The sequence below is a fragment of the Anopheles coluzzii genome, chromosome 2, assembly GCF_943734685.1.
Source record: "Anopheles coluzzii chromosome 2, AcolN3, whole genome shotgun sequence".
Taxonomy (NCBI): Eukaryota; Metazoa; Arthropoda; class Insecta; order Diptera; family Culicidae; genus Anopheles; species Anopheles coluzzii.
This window is the reverse complement of record NC_064670.1, coordinates 14469270-14485798: the sequence shown is the minus strand read 5'-3', so window position 1 is coordinate 14485798 and position 16529 is coordinate 14469270. Positions and strand designations below refer to the sequence as shown.

General features: G+C 48.2%; 1 protein-coding gene across 2 annotated transcripts; it reads right to left on the bottom strand.

The window, feature by feature from the left end:
- Nucleotides 1–515: 515 nt before the first annotated feature.
- LOC120947337 (ATP-binding cassette sub-family D member) lies at nt 516–16118 on the bottom strand. Of its 2 annotated transcripts, XM_040362563.2 has the most exons (8): nt 15989–16118; nt 13579–14398; nt 5814–6647; nt 2435–2846; nt 1493–2370; nt 1328–1417; nt 1135–1260; nt 516–1060 (listed from the first exon to the last, which is right to left on the bottom strand). In XM_040362563.2, exons 3-8 carry the CDS (start codon nt 6419–6421, stop codon nt 940–942), a joined length of 2235 nt encoding a protein of 744 aa, XP_040218497.1. In that variant the 5' UTR covers nt 6422–6647; nt 13579–14398; nt 15989–16118; the 3' UTR covers nt 516–939. The 2 variants fall into 2 exon arrangements, with proteins under 2 accessions (XP_040218497.1, XP_040218496.1); XM_040362562.2 differs by lacking the exon at nt 15989–16118 and having other exon boundaries at nt 13579–14761.
- Nucleotides 16119–16529: the final 411 nt, after the last annotated feature.

Here is a 16529-nt window from a genome sequence, read left to right as displayed (position 1 = left end):
TTTAGACCAGCATCACATTCTTCCCGCTATGCTGCACTTGGTAGAGTCTCGCATATTGCGAACGGCATGTGCACAGTGTAGGGAGCGGGAAATTGATCGTATTTCCAGGTGTTGAATGTTTAAATTAACGATTGTTTTTAAAACGAAACAACATTCCAAACGAACTGTGCGGTATTGTGCGAACTGCGCAGAACGTTGTGGTGCTTATGGGTTGATTAAGCAAGTGCTTGTAAATAAACATATCTTAATCTTATACGAAAGGGTTGATCTGTATGTAAACCACTCATCCGAACAGAATATTTCAATGGCGGTAGAATATCGGCTAGGCTGTAGTTGCCATGCGGACTGCATAACTGTAAGGCGTATTCCTTTAAGCGATGCTTACCCTAGACCCGATTCGATCTAGTGCGCTTGAGAGGTATGCAATCTGCTATACACATCCATAAGGGGTGAGTAGTAAACTTGGACAAACGTACTTACCGACCATCCAAACATAAAGTATTGAAAAGCTATGCTTACAATTCGTTTGGTTAACTTTATTTAAGATTGCACTAAGTACGAACAAATTAAAAAAGTAACATTCAAATTGACATATTCACAAAAAAACAGTGTCCAACTCGATTCTGCGCATAGCCTACGTAGCAGTAGTACACGTAGTCGTAATATTTATCCCATCCTACTCCCTTAAAAATAACCTCTCCTGACATCATTATTATATATTTATCCACGGCTTCCTTCCAAAACAACGTTTTGACTCATTTTTGGCGTGATGCTTGTCTGTTTTTGCGTTATTTTTACAAAACCGAACGATATAGAACGATGCTAAACGCAAACACTTTCAAATAATCTCATCGTTCGTATGTCTGCCGCTTGCTCTGCTCTGTTTGTTTTTTGTTTTCTGTACAATGCTGTCCTAAAGTTTGCATCCGAACAGACGATCTAGCTGCTGGATGTGGGGTTGGCTTTCACCGTAGGAACTTTTTGCTGGGCACCTTCCTCTAGCTTCTCAAACACCCATCCACCTTGACCATCGAACTGCAGGATGTGCGTGTGGAATTTCCTGTTCAACAAAAACGATAAATGGGGGTTTGTGGTTAGAATGCATTCTGATTTTGGTTCTTAGCCTCTACATACCACAGCGTTGGACGATGAGTGATGGTTAGCAGCGTGATATCCATCGATTTGGCCGTTTCGTAGATACAGCTCTCCACATCGATCGATACGGCACTGGTACACTCGTCTAGCAGTGCGTACTTGGGTCTGTAAGGAGTATTTCAAAACGTTTGTCAGGCTCTCATCCAATTGACATAGTGCACACTTCTCATACCTATGATAGAATAGTCGCGCGATCGCCATACGCTGCTTCTCGCCTCCAGAGAGCGTATCCTTCCAGTCCCGTATCTCATCGAAGCTGTCCCTGCAGGAGTAAAACATTAACCATTAAATTCTTTAAGCTTCCATCCAATGCATCCTTCCCATCCCCGAGACAAACCTGTCAAGAATGTGCTCCAGCGACACCATGCGCATAATTTCCCGCAGTTGCGCCTCGCTGATCCGCTTCGCCTCCATGTCCTTGCGCGTGTCCGGATAGATCACCTGATCGAGCAGCGTCCCGCACGACATGTACGGCCGCTGGGGAATGTAGAACATGCTCGGCCTTCCGTCAAACGATTTCGGAATGCGCAACGTGCCCCCGTAGATCGGCCACAAGCCACTCAGGATGCGGAACAGGCTCGATTTGCCGCAGCCGTTCGGACCCGTAATGAGCAGATGCATGCCGGCCTCGATCGTGAGGCTGATGCTTGGCACAACGATGTCACAGTTCGGCGTCACCACCGGCACGTTCTCCAGCGAGATGCTGCTGTCTTTGGCGTCAACGGAGAACACGATCTTGCCCTTGGCGACTGGCTGCCCGTCGCGGAACTCCAGTATGCCGTTCAGGTTGCGCTCCTCGGTGTACAGGGTCGTTTTGCGATAGATGCCCCGGTTTACCTCGTCGAACACCTCGAACATGCCGGCCACGCGGCTCGTGTATCCGGCCAGTGCTACAATCTCTTTGTACGACGACATCAACCGCTCGATCGCGTCCGCACCGCTCAGGAGCAGGTTTCGGGCGGTGGTGAAGTATTGCGTTCGTTCGCTCACGCCCTGCTCGTCCGATTTGATCAGATTGCTGTGCTCGGGACTGACGGGTGTGGCCGTTGCTCCGACGGTCAGAATCGGTAGCGACACCATCACCATACCGGTACCGGACCACACGTACTTCATGAAGAACTGCTCCAGCATGATGAACCACAGCTTCTGCGTGAAGATCGTGTTCATCTGACCGACCAGCCGACCGTAAGCTTCCTGCAGCTGTGTATGTTCCACCTGTGAGGGAAAACGAGAGGACATTATGAGACTGCACGCGAGTTTCTGGCAAGGTTCTACTCACCTTATGACCGCCGTAGAACGCGATCTCCTCCGCGTTGGTGATGATCTTCGAGTGTACGTGGCGCAGATAGCCCGTCCGGTTGGCTTCCTCCGCCACGAGCTGGCCGAACTTGGGCGACACTATCCGCAGGATGTGAGCGGTCGTGCCGATCACGACGGTGGCCAACGCCGGACCCATCACAATGTTTGCCTTCATGCGGCGGGACGAACGGGCCATTGCTATGCCGATTAGCAGCAAATCGAAGCAAGGCTTGGTCAGGGAGCTGTACAAATGGGCCACCGAACTGGAGAACGTCGAGATGTCGTCGGTCAGGCGGTGATCCGCGTTTTCGATACGCCCGTCCAGGTTGGACACTTTGTAGTAGGTTTCGTTTTTGAAGTACATGCCGTAAGCATGCTTCACTAGGCGTGTGCTGGAAGGGAGGTAATGAAATGGAAAACGTTATTGATTAGATCATCAATCCATCATGAAAATTTTGTACAAGAAGATATTGTATATTGAACTCGTTTTTATAAGTTTCAACTCGAAAACGAAGAAGTCTTGTACTACTTCTTAGACAGTCATTGCTATCGTACTACGTCGAGGCCATGTAGAAGCTGTCCATTAGATGACGAGGCCGTCCTTGAGCACTCACTGAGAAGATCATAAATGAATTGGAAGCGGTCAACGTTCTGGTCATAATTCTGGCTTTGACTCCAGTGACTGTCTCTATTTCATTATTCCAATTACTATTGAATTACATGCTCTTGGCCTTGAACCTATTTTCAATTTTAGTCTGAATTCAGTCTATTCCCTGATTAATATTTCTTGGTCCATTCCTGAATAAAAGTCTTACAGATCCCTTGTTTTTGAAAGCCCTGTTCGGCGATTTATTTTTGTGGCCATGAACACACAGGGTTCTACCTCCAATGTATTGGTGTTTATCTCGTCAGATGCCTTCGAATTTTTTCTCAATTAGAAAAAAAAATTAGAATGGTAATTCACAGCATGAAATTAGGAGAAATTTGTAAATAGTTACCTTATTCACCTTTCAAACCCTCGAACGCCCACCGCACATCAAATAAAGCATTAATTATCGTACCGATGTTGTTTGAGGCAGTCAAAATTTCCCTTTTTTATAGCGTCCCCTTTAGTGAGACATCGAAAACGACCTTCAACGGTTTCCCCAAACATTCTATAACCTCGAACCGGTCACCCGTTCCATTACCACTGACCTAATTATTGCTTTAACCGAGTCCCGGCTGTGCCTACCGAATACCGTTGTGCATAATAATCATCTCAGCAGAAGCGAAAGTGCTGCCGAACATAAGCTCAAGCTTGGTGATTTTAATGCAATGGCTAGATTCATTCACACCTCTCGATTACACCGGCATTTCCATTAGTTGCGCGTGTGTCGCCACATTCATTTCTTTTGAAAGCTTCCGTCTCTGGCCGCTTCCAAATCATAAAGCCCGACTGACCGGCATCAAAGAACAGCTGTAAATCGCTGTATCGCCTCAATCCGACGCACCAAAGTCAAATGTCACATCACACAAAACGTGCCTCTGTTCGGGCACCGTGTGGCATAAGTGAGAAATTATACACCGGGCTGGTTGGCCGCGACTGCACATTTAACACCCACCTCGCCGAAAGGAACGTCCAGTGGACGTCCTCATTCATCGTACCGATCGAAGAAGAGTGGCAGCTGGTGGTGCGATGGCCATCAGTTCATTGGCGTCCGTGTATTGCCCAATCGATAAACCCCCAGAACAGGCTGGCCGGTCTCGCCGTGCCGAGCCCACGTTCCGCGTATAGAATGTCGGGCGCTACTTCATCTTTGGCCCGCTGCTCGTCCGCTACTCAGGCAAGGTGAGCCAGATTCTGGTTTGGCGAATTCTTCTGCAAACGGTTGATTGCGACACTTCTTCTGCACCAGTCACAGTAGAGGCGGCTTTGGTTTGGTTAGATGAGTTAGATGGGTTAGCCCCGAACAAGCAATCATAATCTGAACCGGAGAAAACCGGCGTGCAGAACTGCAATCGATGCGGCGAGAAGAATGTGGACAGCCTTCAAGAATTTATGGTTTCGATGTCGTTTATGACCGGGTGTTAGGATCATGTTAGCAATCGTTAAGCAATCGGGTGTCGGGAGGGCGATACGGCAACCCCCTCAACTCGATGCCGTTTTCATCCGGTTAAAATGCCAAAGGCAGTGGCCACACACAAGTACGGAACCGCTTACGCTCTCCTTCACGGCCCAACGAACAACCGAACCGTTTGGGTGGAAAAGCTGTTCTGCGTGTTTTTTTCTCGTCTCTCTCTTCTTTTTGCAAGTTACTGCACGTTTTCGCTTGGAAACCAGCTTCGCCGCGCGGTTTTGCAAGCGAACGGATTTTTCCCATGCAGCACATGCATTTGTCCCTCCATTTACTACCCCCCTACACCCACCGTTCACCGCTGACAGTCTGCAGTTGTGCAAACATTCGTGAGTGGTAGCCAGATTTGTTTGCACAGACAAACTCTAACGTTACTTTGGCCGATCACGATCCATGTCTCCCTTCTCGCTCCGGGTGCAGTTTTTGCGCTTAATGAAATAAACTCCCAGATAAAGTTAGCCGCAAAGCTGCACATAAAAACATTACTAATCTACAATGAAATACGCAAACACAAAAGGAACGATTAGCCTTATCGGGCTGATACGCAACAAAACGCATCATCCGTGCGCGATAAGATAACCGTAGCCAAATTTACGACCAAAGCACACGACCTGCTTAATCACAATCCTTCTCTTCCCCCAAGTAAAGCAGTGCCCGAGTTAGGCAAAATGCGCATTGTTTGCGAGCGGTCTCTGGGAGGTTTGAGGTGAGTTTTATCTCACCAAACTTTAGACTTTGGATGCGTGCAGTGACGTGCAGTTTTGTACACGGTGGCCTTCTGCGACCACTAGCGTATGGAAAATACCGGGGCAATAGTTGCTTGTGATTAGTAGATAGCACCCATCAACTAACAACCGCACACCACACTTAGCACTGATTGCATCCCACAGCTACCTCATTATCCTTCCCGTGTACGGAGGTGCCCCGGAGGCATGAAAAGAAAGGAAAAAAAAGCAATCTCCATGCGTGCTTCCCTGTCACCCCGAGGGGCAGAAGACTTTCTCTCCGTTTGGACTTTCTAGCTAAGGAAAACCGCATCTTTTTTTTGCACACGTCCCGTGCAGTTCCCTAGGCGTCAAGCAATGTGCACACGTGTTTTCGCACCGTGGCTCATTATGAGCTGAACCGCAATTTGTGCTGTAGATTCAATCCGACTGTTGCGGTCGCTGCCAATCGCCTAATTCCTCTCGGGTTCCAATTGCAGCTGCAAGTTAATGAGTGGTTCGTACATACGGTGGCACTTACCGGAACGCGAGGGCAAGCTTGTTCTCCAGGTAGCGGATCATCGAGTTGATGAAGGTGGCCGGAATCGCGATGCCGAACCATTTCAGCAGCATCAGCACGAAGTTGCGCACGTCCTTCCGCACGATGAACTTCACGATCGCACCCTCCATCGAGGCGACGTAGATGCTGAGAAAGGTGCGCGACACCAGGCAGAGCGTGTGGACGGCCAGCAGGCCGGACTCTTCGCACAGCAACCGTGGCACCATGATCCGGATGAGCTGGCGCAGCTGCAGCAGAAAGTCAATGTTCAGCCCCGGCTGCCGGCCTGCCTGCCGCTGCCGGTTCCGCTTGGCGATGATGATCTGCTCCTTTTTCGCCTCCGGATCGTCCGGCGGAGGCTGCTTGGTGAGGTTGTTGTTCTCATTGCGGTGGTTGTGGGCCGGATCGGTCGCACTGCCCCGACCGACGTTGGCGGTCAATTTGTCACGCACCACGGGATAGGTAAGGCGCAGACAGTACAGTGCGACCGCGCCCGTTATCAGGCCCTTCGACACGAGCTCCCGGGAGTAGCCGAGACCCTCGAGCGTGTCGAACGATCGTTTCGCGAACTTGGATATGATGGTTGGCATGGTTGCGGGGTGTGTGGGGTGTATGCTTGCCGATAGTGAATAGAGAGGTGTGATCGTGTCTGGTTGCTACCTGCTGGATAGGTTGATTTTTATCACAAACCCGTCATTCGATTTCGAAGGGTTGGGCCAGCAGGGTGCGCTATCGGGTTTTGGTATTGAAGTAATCGGAAGAGGCGGTACGTTTCTTGTTTTGGTTTTTATTAATGCCTACCGTTCAACCCATCATCTGGAAGATAGAGGAAAAGCAGACAGATACAAGCATTAATCAATTGATTGATCTCTTCTTAATATTAGTTATTAATGGATAATATTTCTTTAATGAGGGAATTAATTCTTTAATACTGATCGAGCGGTGAAGAAACGGATCTGAGCTATCAGTAATACGACGACCGTGAAGTGAGGATCACTTCTCAACCAACTCTCGATCCGACGGAATGCTCTGTCTCTGTACTCTCTTTTTCCAAAAACAAAATCGAACAAAAAGGTAATAATCTGCACGAGATGGAATTCCCTTCTCGCATTAATTGTACGACTCGGCACGCAATTGGATCGAAAATCCACACACCCTTGACACAGATCTCGGGACCTCAATTGAAGGTACGTTCGGTACACACCACAAACAAGAAACCTTGACACCGCCAGTACACTTCAGAAAAATGTCTTGCCTAAATGTCTCATTTCGCCCCACGAGGGGGAAAAAAACCCTTTCTCTCGATGTGTTGAAGCCCGCCTCGTTTCATCTTTCTTTCGGGCCCGGTACTGCTTACTGACCTTGTGATGCACGCGCATCGTGCTCTTTGAACCTGTACATAACTGCGTCTGTGTGCTCGAAGAGAGTGCTCAATGAATGTGATGGCGCATTAAGTGTTCCAGCTGGAGTTGTAAAAACGCGACCGCGCAATAAATAAGGGCTTGAAGTTTTGTTCCACAATTCTGGAGGACGCTAGGCCGAGAAGTGGACAGTGAGTGAGGTGAGCTGCGGAACAGAAACAGTCAACATTGTCGGCTTGCTATGACTCACACACAAGCACCAACACACACACACACACACATACACACACATACATACGAGCCCCATGTACTTCCTGCGTCACCCAGAATGGAACGGCACGTTCGTCGCCTGGTCCACATGGCCCGCATGTATGCAAACTGCCCTTGCCGCTGCTGCTTATTCCTGCTCTTTATCTTTCAACAAAACGCGCCCCACACAAAGGTGGCATTGTTGACTCCAAAAGAGCTACCTAGCTGTCAACATGCCACGCAGCGGAACTTCTGGTTTTGACTCACCGAAGGGTTTCTTTTCTTTTTTGGCCCGCCAGGGTTTGTCACGACCGTCAAAAAGTGCATGTACTTTGCGGAAGCAACGATGAATTTTTGCCTACCCGGTTAAATATACAACTAAACACACACCGACAAACAACACATAGACACTCGTATGCGTATTCATAAACAATAGGGAAGATGGCCTTCCGATGGTTGCGACAAGATTGAACCGAAAGCAGTATGGCCCGTGGAGTCACGTTTTTCGTGTGGAAGGTGTTTTTCGGTTGGTGGTGGCATGTTCTTTTATTTCAGTTCCTCCTGTGCCTTCCACCCCTTTCCAAAATGCCTCTAATTGAGCCGTTTTTGGAGGTTTTACGTTGTTTTATGCCCGTACGGTTATGCTTTTTGTTTTGTTTGTTGCTCAGTGAGCATTATGCAACAACTCGCCCGGCGTAATGCAAATGCGCGAATGGGATGCCTCGCTCGGAAGTGACTATCTTACGTTACGGAAAAACGGGCCGCGGTTGTAACGGTTGGTTGGTTGGATGGATGTTCGGATTTGTTCAACGAGTTTTTATCTGAATTTGCACGGGAACAATGAAGCCCACGAAAGACAAGGTAGTAAAGGTCAGTGCAACGGGCAATAATCCAACAGGTAAATGGTTGGATGTAATTTCTGTTACAATTGTAGCCAGTTGGCCTAGCGTCAATCGTAGACGGTGTCTTTTTTTCTCTCATTTTATTATGTGCATGTATCCATGTGGAGAAACGTAAATGCATCGTTTTGTAATCAGGTGAATTGTAATTTTATTATTTATTGCAATTATTATTGCAGTTTTATAGCTTAACTTAAAGTTTCATTGTCTTCTGCAATAAAATCCCAAAAAAACCCGTAAGAAATGTATCATTACATTTTCTTGTTAAGCTTCATAAGTGTTTCATGTATGGCTGTTCTATATTCTCTACATTCAATTATCTCCGGGTAGAAATTGTATTTTTTAAAGTAAAAGCAATATTTTAACTACCTTCAATGCAGACTTTAAACCACAACAACTTCCATTCCTACCGGCCACCGACAAACAGTTATCGTTACATTTGAACCCCGTGCAGCATTTCAACATTGACACGACGAAAAACAAAAAAAAACAACACTCATTTCCTGCAACAGACACGTACTGGCTCATGTCAAGCGGCTGAAATGTGATTGATTGTACGATAATAGCTACATACAGCTGATTACACAATCGATCATACAACGCGGCATTAATAAACCAACGAGAATGAGAAAAGATCCACGGGCAGCATACAACATGCATGCATGAAAACACCATCCAACTCGTGTCGCTTATTAATTATCATTTTCCATTCGACCGCACGCTGGGTCCGGTCAGGGCCGAACTTGTACAAAAAGGGAACCCCGTGCTAGAACAGAGAAGAGCCTGGAAGCGCAACAATTCCGGTTTGGCTGGCTGGCTGCACTCAGCAGAGAAATGGTCACTGTCTAGGTCAGTAGCCGGTTTTTCGGGCTGCCTGGAAGCATCAAAATGACCTCTTGCACTCAGAGATAGATGCACTGCGTTGTTTACTTACGCCAGGCACGGCGCAATGACCTCCCTCGGCTCGGTGCAAAACGGTCATGGACGGTCATGGTAAGGAAGATGCGAAAATTAACGACTTCCACATACGGTAGCACCTTCCAGGGGAGAGTTTGTTTTGTACGGGTCGTGTGGAAGTTGTCCGTCCGAAAGAGACACGTAAAGCAGCAACATTAATTGAACGCACCGGTTAAGCTGTTTTCCTCTGAAGCACCCAGAAGCACAATAAAAACAGCAAGAAACGAAGGTTGAAAAGGTTAGCGACACGTGCGACCGCTTCCAGGATTTCCTCCTAATTTAGACAAATTGTATCGCCCGCCTCCACGTTGCGGCAAAACATCCAGTTAAACCGTTCAATGAAGCCATCGATTACCCGCGCACAATTTATTAATACCTGGTAACCCCACCGGATTGTGCAAAGGCTGGGCGGCAGTCAAAGGTCTCACGCGCCTAGGTGAAGCGGTTTATGGCGAGAAAATCGGTACCCCAACGTGATTGTATGCAGGCAGGCAGTGGTGGTAGCAGTCGAGCAGGAAATCTCATACTGGGGCACTGATAAGGTGTAATTAAGCGAGCGAGTTAAGCTATTACCGCTGAGGCCTTGCTTCCCTGTACGTGGCCCGTTGGATGATGTGAACTACGGTTATGACGGTGTTGGGTGAGCTGAACGCGTAGCGAACATACACAAATATGCCTCGGCAATGTCTGGGTTTTTAGTTAATTTCTATTCACTGTTTTCAACTGACCTATTTTTAAAGGAGGGGGGGGGGGGATTTTTCTATCATGTTTGTCCCGGGAAGACGCTCTCATTGGACTCCCTTGAGCCAACATATGTCCGATCGACACTACCCACAGCAAAAGATAAGAACCTCAAGTACCAATATAAGCGATAACGCTCTTTCCGGTATGAGTTGTACAAGAGGGGTGAAATACCGTGGGGATGAATTTAACGGGCAGACTTTGTACTGCAGAGGTTCTGTGTAAACGTATTCACATTACACGTGCCTGTTGAATGGATCGCTTCGCCGAGTCAGTAGGGTAATTATTGTCAATGTGACTAATGGAATGTTTTACTCGCCAGACGACGAGAATCGGCTAAACTGGACGCTTTATTCTTTGCCGAGTCTTTTGTTTTGCTACTCAACTGTAAGTTGCAATCGCCTGAAAGTATGCAAATATTCAATCAATATTCCATTATTAAGCCGATTCGTTGACTTAAAACAACTTTATAACACATTGTTTGTATGATTCAAGCAAAGGCGATTATCTTTGATGAATCGGGACACTGCTAGTGAAGCATAGAGACAAAGAGCAACGATCATTCTTTCTTTCCTTTGTCGTACGCTTCAAAAATCAATAGCAAAAGCTCATGCACTTGTACCATGTGCTAAATCCTTCCTCTCACTCTCTCTCTCTCGCCCTGTCTCTGATCCTTTGCCATCGGATCGAGAAATGTACACAATCCACTTCACCTAGACCAATAACTTCAATAACCAGCAAGACCATCAACAACCATTGTTAGGTCCACTCGCGGGTCGTCAGCTACGTGATTCAGCGCCCAGCGACTGCTTAATAAGTATAATTGATTTATGTCCCCTTGTTGGGCTAAGTACACACACGGGTCACACCTAAAACCTCGCCTTGTGGTCGATGCAGTTGCGGTAGACTTTCAGCAATGTTACTCGCCCTATTAAATGCAAATCGGGGCGTGTGGAGCCTTCGCTTCCAAACTGTGCGCTTCACTGTGCCAGTGTGCGTCAGTGAGACGAGAACAGTTTTGCTAACGCCCGTTTTACATAGCAATTAGTCAATCCGAGTGTGCGTACGGGCTGCAGATCAATCGACCAACCAACTCACTCCAATTCACCTTCACCCCGACCCCGTACAAAGAACGGTCGACCATACGATTCGTACAACGGTCGTTCAATGTCGGATAGCTCTTGCTCTCTGCCCTGGCACTGGAGTAGGTAATGGAGGCTGCATTTACCCCGTTTTGTTCAGCACCGATTACCATTACACAGCATCGAACCGCCGCCAAGATGCTGCCCGGACAGGCAGGCTCAAGAGGAGAGCCGTTCAAGGTCTAACGTAATTAGAAACTCACACTACTCCATCTCCCATCAAACGGCCACGGAAAGCTTACGTTTTTTTTTTTCAATCATCAACAGCGTCATCATCATCTTCATCCGTCCTCGGTGCGGTAAAGGCACATTACAGGACGCAGTATGTTCAAACCACTTTCGGCCACGTGACGGTACGCGGAGGCTCCACCGGTGCGCGATTAGCCTTGCGCACCGCCTTGTCGAGGCGATCCTTCTGCAATGGAGCGCGAGCCAGTACTTGTGCGTTTTAACGATGGCTCTAGAAAGGCCCCTCCCCGCGGGAGAGCCCCGGTCCGCAATGACTTCTAACCTTTTCCGTGCGCCGTGGGGGAAATTAACGCGCGCAAGCATTTTGTACCTTCGTCCACCATCTGCAACTAGTAGTGTTTTTACGTGCGTTTTTTGATATGTACACACGTTCGCCATCATTACCGTGCAGTTGTACGTACTGACGTGTACTTCTTGTACACCGTGCTGTCCGCTGTCTGCGTCGCTTATCGTAACGTTGCTTAGCCGTTCGGCAACGTTATGAGGCATATGTGTTTGTTTTAAAGCTAGCGTCAAATTTTATTGCTTTATTTCTGTGATATAATGAGTCCGAAGCGAGTTCAAAGTAATCCCACCTCTGGGCTCGCTTTACCATTTCAAAGTACATCCTTCACGGATCGTTCAATAGTAATCGTCACTTCACCGCTAAGATTACTGAAGCCCTCGTGATAAGCCAATCCCTTGGATGGAAACACTCTTTGGAGGCACACAAAACAAAAACACACACACTCGGTGTGGTTCGGCGATAAGCGCAACGAACTTTACTCTCGTCCCGGATTTACGGCCCCGTAAGAAGGACGTCTCACTTCAGTCTCGAGTGGGCCCTACATGTTTCGAGAATGTTTTTGGTTTTGTTTTTCTTCAGGTTGGCATCGCAGTGTTTGCAGCTGCGTTGGATGAGTTTCGTACCGCGAGGACTTTTCCTTCGCCGTAATGCCCCACGAGGGCCATAGCTCTCTAACGGCTGGAAGTGGAACCCCCGGTGAGTGGGTTCGTGTTGCGCAAGAAGCTAAGCAACCCAACACACTAAAACCGGAGGAAGCTGGTGGGCTGCAAGAGATACATTACCCCCATCGGGTAGTGCCGGTGGTACCCAGCGTCACTTCTACATTACGGCGGCCTGCCAACTGCAAACGATCGTTAGTTAGGCCTTTCATGCAGGAGGGGAGTTAGATGACTGTCTGTTGGCACCTATGCCGAGGCCCTGCGGCTCTGATCGTCTGATGGTAAATAGCATTACACATGTCTTGCAATCCGTTACTCTCCTCCATCCGCCCCATTTTGTTCGTCTCACTGTGTGCGTGTGTGTGTGCCTGTGTGGGACCATTGAATGTTACCCAGCACAACGATTATTCTATTAAAACGATCCGTGCCCCGTGGAGTGAAGCATACCTTGCCATAATGGAAGCCCCGCAACCACGCGTTGGACTTCCATTTACCGGGCCGGGAAATGGGAGCAAGAGTGGTTCACTTTCGCCACTAAATCCTTCTGTCTGCACAACTAATCCGTTTGCTGCCAACTAGCAACGGGAAGGAGCCGTAAGTGTAGCAACAAAATAAACGATCTGCTCAGTCGTACGATCGCGATCAACACGGCGTGCATTAACTGTGCATTCATTCCAGTACGGAGATGTGTTAGCATCAAGATACACACTCCGCTCTGGCTACAATGGGGCTTCACACAACGGATGAGGTAATCGTGCACTTCCTTATGGCTGGTGCACCGAGAACAGCTGATCCCTCGTCTCGTGTACCGGGTCTAACTGCCCAACTGGCGAACCTGTTCGCTTTCTGCATTTACAATCGATTGTGCGTGTGTGTATATGTGCGTGTTGCTGCCATTCTGCCCCTGCGGACTACTGCCACAGCTGAATGAAGCCTTGGGGCGGTATATGTACCATAAACCAAAAAAAAAAAAACCCGTCCTCCCGTATCGATTATTGGTTCAGTGTACGCGCGACTGGTGAAATGCACATCGCGGCCTACTTTGGTGTACGCACCGCACACAGGAACCAGCCAGTGGACAACTTCCTGCCGCTTGCAAGGCTAACTGCTATGCATCCTGTAGTAGGTAGAGGTTTTTCTTGTATGTCAGGGTGAAATTGATTGCAGGGAGTTGCAAAGAAACACCAAACAAAACACTGCTTACCCGTTTCATTCCAATCATTTCTGACACAGTCCAATGCATCGACACGAAGCTACAAACAATTCAGCACGACGCAGCACAACAACTCTCACTCTTAGCACACTTTTGGAACTTGCTGGATCGATTCTTCGGTCGCTGTTGTTGTGGTGTGTGTGTGTTTTTTTTTTTCGAAAGGACCGTCAGTACTGGCTGTACGCACCTCAGCATGAAGCTTTTGCTTTCACCTGGCCGATTCTTTGTACACTCGCGGCACCAGCAACAGCAACAGCAGCACCAGTACCGTCTTGGCACATTCTTTGCACAGATTTATGCAACGTCGCGTTGCAACAAACCACTACCTTCGGCTGCCTTCGATGCAGACACCGCCGTAAAGCGAAGGAATATTCGGCACGTCCGCTGGCACGTCACCGTGTATAATTTGCGGTACTATCAACGGCAACTTCGGGCACTTCGGTTCTAAGGTGGTACGCGTTCGCGTTATACAAACACTCCTCCCGTGCCGAATCGGCAATGTACGCCGCCTCGCGAACACACTGTGAACACTATGATCGGCCCGTGCTGTAAAACCTTGAGCTGTGGAAGCGTTGCCTAGTAGTGGCAGGATCTTCCAGAAATGCGTTCCAGTGCGCACTAAACTCAACACCTTTCTTTGCTTTCCACAGCAAGCACAGAACGGATAAATTCACACTACACCTTCTTGGACGAACATTCACCGAACCACTTCACTACTCATCCACCCCACAGGGGGCGGGCCGTGAGTCGAGTTAGAAGTTAGGCCCGTGCACACTTCCTTCCTGGAAGCTTCTAACACGGCAACTACTCACTAGCAAACAGTCACACACATGGAGAAGCACACAAAACAAAAAGAAACACGCGTTACAATTTGAAGGCAGTCGGGCAAATATTTATATTTGCAAAGAAGATGCTTCCTTCACCAGCGAGCGCAACACGCTTGGGGTTGGGTGTCCGGGTGCTGCGTCTCCACCGCTACGCGAAACTGTCAGATGTGCGTTACACTGCTGCTGGCCCGGAGCACACACGCGAACACGGTCGACCGCGCTGAAACCACTGACGGAGGACCACTGGTTTCTCGCTCGCGCACTGCACTGGGTAATGGTCGCGGTGCGCATTGAAATGGTATGTATGTTACTTTCGAGTCAACCCCCTTCGAACATCATGCTGCTACCCCATGCAATGAGTGTAATTGTACGTACCCCCGTACTGGTGGCGCAGCCAGCTGCTGCGTACATAGGCGCGTCGGCCGTACGTAAATAGCGTGCGCCAGTGGGCGTCAACTGTGCTCTAGAGGGACAATGACTGTGTAATCGTCTCGTTAAGCGATGTTTTTGTATTATAAAATTCAAAAGTATGTTTAATAAAAATCTCAATTTAATTTATAGTGATTTCCATTTACCAGGGGAACTATCAATTCTTGTCTTCGCCACTGTATCAATCTGTTCAAATCACATAAAAAAAACTGAAGAATTACACACAACTAAACATGAATCGATAGGTTTAGCTGTATTGAGTTACATATGATAGGAATAAAAAATCATGTTAAATGAAACAATAATTTCTAGCGTACAACAAAACCATCGTTCGATTGAGTGCCACTGGCATAAACAACATCTTTTCACAACCACCATCACAATGCCCGTCGGTGGATGTTGTCGTGCGGGAGCTGCGGGAGGGTTGGGGTTTCGTTGGCTTAGCACTGTATTGAAGGTTGCAGCTCCACCAAAAACGTAAGGGCAAGAGCAGGACAGGCTGTGTCGCTCTTTCGTGAGTCAGAAGCTACGCCGAAGGACTCCAAAACGGACAGGGAAGATTAGGCACCGAGCGGCCATCCTAGCGGTGGAGGGTGGGCTATAATAAGTTGTACTGAAGTTGGGGTTGCTCGGGTAATTTGTGTGTGCGCCTCCACTCTATACAAAACAAATCGTACCCTTCGCTGCGTACTGCTCATTACCGCACCACAAACGGACGTAGCAGACACCGCTGCTGTTGGCAGCATCACCACGCCTGACAAAGGGGCCGAATGGTTAGCACAAACACATTACAAGCTCACCCACAGCCGTTTACACACAGTAACATTACTGACCGAGATGCACTTCTGCATGTCGTTCTGCAAGAGGGTGTGTGTATGTGTTTGTGAGCGTTTGCGTTTATTTACAAGATGCACTTATTGTGTGCATCGTTGCAATGTGTGAAGTAACCGAAGGGAGATTTTATTTGTTGGCGGTTTCTTCCCGTTTACTTTTAGCGCATTAGTATTGCCACGCTACCGTTTTATCGCTGACTAATATTTATCAGCACGTTACACCGTCAACGGCTGAACACTTTGCTACACTTTATCACAACAGCGCACGAAAATGAAAAAAAAACTACACTAACTCCCCTATCTATCGCTCACCGTCCGCATGGTCACTAGTGAAAGAATCACCCGGCTCGCGTGCAATCACGAGCATGTGGGGCATTATTTTTAGCCCGGCCAGTCAGGCGTCTCTTCGCACCAGCACCACCACCAGCACTGAACGGTCCGAACGCAATGCGAAAGGCGCCTTCCATCATGTGTGCGGGAGGCAGATTGCACCAAATAGGCGTTCTGCGCAAGCTCCGGCCAAACCGGCACGCTCGAAACTGCGGCATCGGTTCCACAAACAGAAGCGAAACAAAAAAAAACATAGCATCCGTTCTCCCACAAACGGTGTGTGTCTGTGGTTGTGTAAAGTGTTTTTGGAAGGCTGCACAAACACGCAAAGCGAAGGCAAAACGCGCAAAAATGTAAAAACAGAGAATGAGGATGGCAACGGCAACGAATGGAACTGCCGTGGCAGCATGGGAAGCGAGCACGGTTTTAACGTTTGCTGGGAGCGATAATAATTACATGCGTGGGGCGTTTGTTTCCTTTCTTGCTTTATGAAGGTATGTTGAGGTAAGAAGAATGTATCACT